This window comes from Bombina bombina, chromosome 4, assembly GCF_027579735.1.
Source record: "Bombina bombina isolate aBomBom1 chromosome 4, aBomBom1.pri, whole genome shotgun sequence".
NCBI lineage: Eukaryota > Metazoa > Chordata > Amphibia > Anura > Bombinatoridae > Bombina > Bombina bombina.
Window position 1 is genome coordinate 791,112,668 of NC_069502.1, and position 7,746 is coordinate 791,120,413.

Sequence of the window (7,746 nt, forward strand, 5' to 3'; positions counted from 1 at the left end):
CAGAAATATTATTTAGACATGTTGATTATATAGTTTAATCATTATACAATTATGTGTAAAAAAATCTTAATTAGAAGTAAATATGTGGTATGAATGCAACATTAAAAAAACAGTCCCCTCCCCTTGTAGCAGACACTAATTATGAGTAGTTCTAATGTTTTTAAAATAATGATGTCATTAATAAATATTACTCAATTGTGTTTGTTTTTTTATCTACAGGTGGATTCACAAAATGCAATCATTTTGGTCAAGGTCAAAATCAAAGAACCCACATGGAAAATGTATGTTCTGAATGTGGGAAAAGTTTTACTAAGAAATCACATCTTATTAGACATCAAAAAATTCATACAGGAGAGAAGGCATTTTCATGTTCTGAATGTGGGAAATGTTTTACTCAGAAATCAGATGTTATTAGGCATCAGAAAAGTCATGTAGGAGAGAAAGCATATCCATGTTCTGAATGTGGGAAATGTTTTTCTAAGAGATCAAATCTTAATGCTCATCAGAAAATTCATACAGGAGAGAAAGCATTTTCATGCTGTGAATGTGGAAAATGTTTTACCAATAAATCATCTCTTACTCAGCATCTAAAAATTCATACAGGAGAGAAAACATTTTCATGCTCTCAATGTGGGAAATGTTGTATTCAGAAATCAAATTTTATAAAGCATCAGAAAACTCATACAGGAGAGAAAGCATTTTCATGTTCAGATTGTGGGAAATCTTTTACTCAGAAATCAAGTCTTATTGCTCATCAGAGGATTCATTCAGGAGAAAGGGCATTTTCATGTTCTGAATGTGGGAAATGCTTTACAGAGAAATCAACTCTAATTACTCATCAGAAAATTCATACAGGAGAGAAAGCATTTTCATGCTCTGAATGTGGAAATTGTTTTACCAATAAATCAACTCTTATTCGGCATCTAAAAATTCATACGGGAGAAAAAATGTTTTCATGCTCACAATGTGGGAAATGTTTTATTCAGAAATCAAATTTTATTAAGCATCAACAAATTCATACAGGAGAGAAAACATTTTCGTGTTCAGATTGTGGGAAATCTTTTACTCAGAAATCAAGTCTTATTGCTCATCAGAAGATTCATTCGGGAGGAAGGGCATTTTCTTGTTCTGAATGTGGAAGCTGCTTTACAAAGAAATCAACTCTTATTACTCATCAGAAAATTCATACAGGAGAGAAAGCATTTTCGTGTTCTGAATGTGGAAAATGTTTTACCAATAAATCAACTCTTATACACCATCTGAAAATTCATACAGGAGAAAAGCCATTTTTATGCTCTCAATGTGGGAAATGTTTTATTCAGAAATCAAATCTTATTAAGCATCAGAAAATTCACACTGGAGAAAAGGCATTTTCATGTTCTGAGTGTGGGAAATGCTTTACAGATAAATTAATTCTTAATAACCACCAGAAAATGCATACAGGAGAGAAATTATTTTAATGTGACTACCTATAGGTAGATTTTAGTGCCATTCATATTAAAGTTGGGCATAAACAAGTGCAATAATAGTCAAAAGTCTCTGTGTGATTTTACATTTGTATTAAAAAGTTCACCTTATAGGACTCCTATTAAACCGGTATTTGATAGAAGGCTGCTCTCTCCTCACAAGTAGATGTCATAAGATCTGGAAAAATATAGAGAACAAGAGAGGCGCATGTGTGTACCAGTAACAATGGAAATAAGCCAATAAACGCCCTAATCAGGGTACTCACATGTGTGAGGAACACTCATACAGTGATATTAGAGGCAGGCTGGATGTTTAGCAGTGACCCAGCTCACTGTTCAGTCTTGATATACAGGGACACAGGATCCCAATATGTGGATAAGCAATGAAAAACAAGGGGCACCTGTGTACCAGTAGTATAATGTGGTATTTTAAAAAACCTAATCAGGGTACTCACATTTTGGAGGAGCACTCAGACAGTGCTATTAGGAACAGGCTGGGTGGTTAGCAGCAACCCAGCTTACTGGTCACCTCGATAGACCAAAACTCAGGAACACAGAAACAATGGACCCTAATGTTGAAAAGATAACGATCTCTGCAGAATAGAACTCCCTATGGGAGTGATTGGTAGGTGGTAGGCTAATTGAGTAAGGTTCCAAAGATGTTGCTGAGAATTAAAACCAATTTATTAAAAATGGATAAAATGAATAAAAATACACAATGGAACCCTAAGGTGGGATATGCTAGCTGCCCACATTAGCTTCATGCAACGCGTTTCTGAGCATGTCAGAACGCTCTTTCATCAGGAATAAAAAACAAGCTGGAAACTACCTTTAAATATACAAGCCTTTCCAATCACATAAGAAACCAGAACAATCAAAAAAACACAAGCACCTGGGTAAACACCCCCACTGGAGTGAGTTCCTAACAGGTTAACCCTTTGTTGACACTGCAAACTTCATTGTGACAAGGAGTGAATATAAAATTGTATATGTTTAAAAACAATACCTTGATGTTTGTAACTGAAATACTAACTTGATCAAAGCTAGAACCTATTAAATAAACAGATTTAATATCCATTCTTAATGCAAAGATCATCATTAGCCCTATGAATATGTGGGATCAAATAGCAAAAAATGACAGAAAGTCCCATTCAAATTCAGAAATAAAACGGTATAAATGGAAATGTTAAAGTACCTTTCAGAATGCCAATATTTCCATAAATACGAACAAACTTGATGTGTCACAAAAGGTGCATAGGGAAGTGGTTATATGACTGCCGATATTGGGCTAATTATAATCAGAAGTAGTATATTCCGTAGATACAAGCATACATGACGTGTCACAATCGGTGTGTAGGGAAGTGATGATATGACTACCAATATTGGGCCAATCACAGTGCATGTGTATGACAATAGTGCGCCCCATAGGAGATGGTAAACACAGTATTTGATTGGAGCATGTATCTTTGTGACATCAGTGAGAGGGCCGGACCAAGTTCGCTGTCAGAACTAGGGGAAGGGATCCAGCATCAGTTGCAAACAGTGCCAAGAATGTATACAACAATCGCAAACAATCCCTTTCTTTTCTTGAAGTGACATGTTTATAAATAAAAAAGAAGAACAAAGCAGACTGAGATCAATATATGACCTATGTTATTGCGGAAGTGCAAATCATAAGTGCTACTTGGACAGCATATTGATTGTACAATAGTGGACAAAAACAATAGAACTGTTAATACGTGTTAGGCACATAGTAATGTGTGATCTAAGCCATACTATATTAACAATGATCAATGGATCTATGTGCACACACACTGTTGTAAAGCTCCTAAGACTTCTATGATGGAGTGAAATATGTGTTATAAGATGCTACGAAGGGCATAAAAAGTGGTTATGAATTTTCTGATAGATAAGACTAGATTTGTCTGGTGGTGTTTTGTGCCCTGAATGTTATACAATATTGGCGATACACAAATATATGTGGGGATATTATGAATGTAATATATCAAGAAATAAGTTAAGCGCTGAAAGCAAGGGTAAAAGTGTATAAAGATATAAAAGTGTATAAAGATATATAGTGTATGGAGTCCAACACTATAATAATTAAAGTGAATATCTTGACTGCAATCTCCAAAATAAACAATTAATTGTATATAAATGTAGATAGATTGATAAATCTAATAAGAGGTATATATGAGGCATATAAAATGTATCAATGGATAATTCCAATCTGAGGCATATAAAATGTATCAATGGATAATTCCAATATAACAATTTATTTTGTATCAAGAATTGTTACAAGCTAGACGATATCAAATTCTAAAATAATGCAACAATATAAAATAAAGGGACGTCTCCCTTAGACAGTAGCAGTTACATATACAACCATAAAATTAATAATAAAATAGAAAAATAAAAACAATCAGTACTTGCGCTTTTGGAAATGTTTCAGTCTCCAAACAATAAGGAGAGTCTCTTGCTTGCCGATGGCAAGTATAGGAAAAGCAAATAAGCTAATTTAATAGAAGGCCGTAATCGCCAAATGTGTATAGCTTGGCGTTACCGACTGATAGTGAGTGCGCCTTTTTGTACGGCTCTTACGTGACTCCTCTGACGTCACGTTTTGCGGTGACGTTTGATGTTCTCGTAACGACCCCTATTCCTCAGTATGGAAAGAAGTCCTTGGGGATATTGAAAGAATCTTTGCGGTCACAATAATTGACTGATGATATTTCGCTGTGCTTATTATTAAGCGGTGCAGACCATCAAAATCTATACAGACTTTATAAGCCTTACTTGTGAACTTTGCGGTCGCTGTGCAGCGACTAGAGATGCTGGATGATGTTAATTCTTATGGTTCTGGTTGCTAGAAGCAACTAGTGGATCCTTCAAGTATCTGACTTGGCGGTCGTTTGTAACGACTGGAGGATCTTTAAATGCTTGAACAAATCTTTGCGGTCGCTAATTGCGACTAGACAATCCTTTGTTGAAAGACTTGGTGGTCGTTAACGGCGACTAGGAATTTCTTAGTGATGATTAGCTGTGTGGTCGCTAGTAGCGACTGGGAGATTCTTTGTTGGTATATTAGTGCCAGCGGGCACAGCAAATTAAAGTTCTTTAGAACACAATAATGTTAACAAATAACATCAAAGGTAGAATAATAGCAGAAAGCACAGTGTCAAGTCAAGACGTTTTGCCCTTAGGCTTTATCAAGACATGTTAGTCTGCTGCTACAAAAATATTTAAATGCCTGCAGTTAATCTAATTGGCTATCTTAAACAATCAATCAAAGGTGGAATATACAGATAAGGTGTTGGGATGTTTAAGGGGGAATTCCTTCATTAATTAACACATAGTTCCATAATAGGAAGAAACAAACTGTTTATTAGTATTGGAGATGAGTGTGAAATAAAGTATTGTTAATATTCCCAGAAATATCTATAATATGTAACAAAGTGAAAGTGGAAAAGAAGGTGTTGTAGTAAAATCATATTGGAAACAAAAGAAGTGCATATTTTATGAGTGGTATATAGTCTAGAACAAGTTCTGACAGTGTGGCAAAGAGGATGTATGCATATATTTATGCATAGACTCAAACGGATGTTTACAAATGTGGGTAGGGACATGTAGTAAATAAATTGGAAATATGTATGTGGAAAAAAGGCTATTAAAAGGAATATCAATATTCTGTTTTGCCTAAAGAAATGGGGAAATGTATAACTCTGAATTCAACCCTGTTGGGTATAAGGTATCCATATTGTAAATCATTTTAGCTTCTAATTTCAAGAGTTGCTTTTCCAGATTACCCCCCCCTCCAATTTGATTTTATTTTGGCTAAGCCCCAAAATCTGAAATGCTTGAGATTATTCTGATGACTCTCTCTAAAATGTGAGTAAAGATGCGTGTCAAGGTTCCCTCTATCTTTACATGAAAGGTGTTCTCTGAGCCTCTCACGGAGGGTCCTGGTGGTTTCCCCTATGTAATATTTTTTACAAGAACACTCAATAATATAGACCACCCCTTTGTCTTGGCAACTTATAGTTTCTCCAATTTTAAACTTGAAGTTATTCACCTCAATTTCTTTCAATTTAGAACTATGTTTACATAAGCGGCATCCAAAACATGGGAAAAAAACAGATAGTTTCTTTCCTTCCAAACTTGCCTCATAGTTGTTTCTTTTTATGGGTTTTAATTCACTCTGTGCTAGAGTACTTCTCGGGTTTTTCGCTCTTCTATAGATTATTTTAGGATATGCAGATACTTTATCTCCTATTATTGGATCCGCTTGTACTAAGTGCCAATGTTTTGTTAAATTTTTTTTGATTAGATTATTATTACAATTGTAATCTGTAATAAATGATACTTCTATGGTGTCTGGTTTCTCTTTATAGTTTGTGGCACGTTTGTCAGTATTATTATATGTCAAAAGGTTCTTTCTATCTATTTTGTCTACCTCTTCTTTTGCCAGATTCATAATTCTTTCGTCATAACCTCTTTCTCTAAATTTGTTCTCTAGGATTGATATTTGTTTTTCATAGTCTGTGTGTCTGGAGCAGTTTCTTTTAATTCTTAAATATTGCCCTTTGGGAATATTGTTCTTCCACCTCTCCAGGTGGCAGCTTTTATAATGTACGAAATTGTTAGCATCGACCTTCTTAAAATGTGTTGATGTAATAATTTGATCATCTATCACTTCAATTTCTGGATCAAGGAAGATGGCTTTATTTTTACTATATGTGTATGTGAAATTAATGTTACTATCATTCCTATTCATGTCATCACACATTTCTTTTAACTCTGATTCCTCCCCTTTCCACACAAATATAACATCGTCTATATATCTTTTATACAGTACAAGATTTGCACCCAGCCTATGCTGAGGGAAGAAAGTTTCTTCGCAATCTCCCATAAAGAGATTCGCATAGCTGGGTGCAAATCTTGTACCCATAGCTGTCCCAGTCTTTTGTAGATAAAACTTTCCATCAAATGAAAAATAATTTTGATTCAAAATGAATTCAATACCCTCCAATATGAAGTCTTTCTGTTCATTCAACAAAGTTGCATCTTTTTCTAGATAAGTTCTGACAGATTGAATACCAAATTCGTGGTTTATGATGGTGTATAAAGAAGGGACATCACAGGTTACTAGTGTGTAATTATGTTCCCATTTCATATCATTAAGGATTTGTAGAATCTCTGTGGTATCTCTTAAAGGGACACTATACCCAAACATTTTCTTTCATGATTCAGATAGAGAATACAATTTTAAACATCATTCCAATTTACTTCTATTACCTAATTTGCTTCATTCTTTAGATATACTTAAATGAAGAAATAGCAATGCACACGGTGAACCAATCACAGGAGTCATCTATGTGCAGCTACCAATCAGCAGCTACTAAGCATATCTAGATATGCTTTTCAGCAAAGAATATCAAGAGAATGAAGCAAATAGATAATAGAAGTAAATTAGAAAGTTGTTTATAATTGTATGCTCTTTCTAAATCATGAAAGAAAAAATTTGGGTTTCATGTCCCTTTAAGTAGGAGGGTAATTTCATAACGTAAACTTTAAGGAATTCGTCTAAGTATTGGGACAAATTAGAAGTTAATGAGTCTATCCCCGAAATGATGGGTCTTCCGGGGGGGTTGGTTAGACTCTTATGTACCTTAGGTAGGTAATAAAATATGGGGATTTTAACTTGTTTAGGTGTTAGGAATTTGTATTCTTTATTATTTAGGATGTTCTTAGTTTTGGCTATGTCAAGTATTTTGGTTAATTTTTATGTAAATTTCTTTGTCGGATCTAAGCTTAGTATTTCGTAAGTGTTGGTGTCTCCTAATAGTCTATGTGCCTCCTCAATATACTGTGCCCTATTCATAACCATGACTCCTCCCCCTTTGTCAGCGGGTTTAATGATTATACTCTCTCATCACATTGAAGGTTTTTTAATACTCTTTTTTCTTTTATCGTCAAATTATTATTAGATTTATTTTTGATGTTAGCTTTTTTGATGTCTCTTTGGACCAGTTTTTCAAACCTTTCCAGATTCTTCCCTTTCTCAGTTACTGGATAGAAAGTTGATTTTGGTTTCAGTTTTGAATGTTTGAAGGTAGTATTATCATTAGAGAAGGAATCGGTTTGTGTAGGTTTTTGACAGTTCCTTTCTATAGGGGTTTTTAGGAAATACCTTTTAAGAGTAAGCTTTCTTACATATTGACTTATGTTGATATGTGTATTGAATTTATTTAGTGTTGTTGATGGTGCAAAGTTTAGACCT

General features: G+C 34.4%; 1 protein-coding gene across 1 annotated transcript in view; it reads left to right on the forward strand.

The window, feature by feature from the left end:
- LOC128656978 (gastrula zinc finger protein XlCGF57.1-like) overlaps window positions 1-2,550 on the forward strand; it is a 68,878-nt gene extending 66,328 nt beyond the window's left edge. The window contains exon 6 of the mRNA XM_053711187.1: window positions 220-2,550. Coding sequence (XP_053567162.1) covers window positions 220-1,460 — 1,241 coding nt within the window. The 3' untranslated portion in view covers window positions 1,461-2,550. The remainder of the gene's footprint in view (window positions 1-219) is intronic.
- Window positions 2,551-7,746: the final 5,196 nt, after the last annotated feature.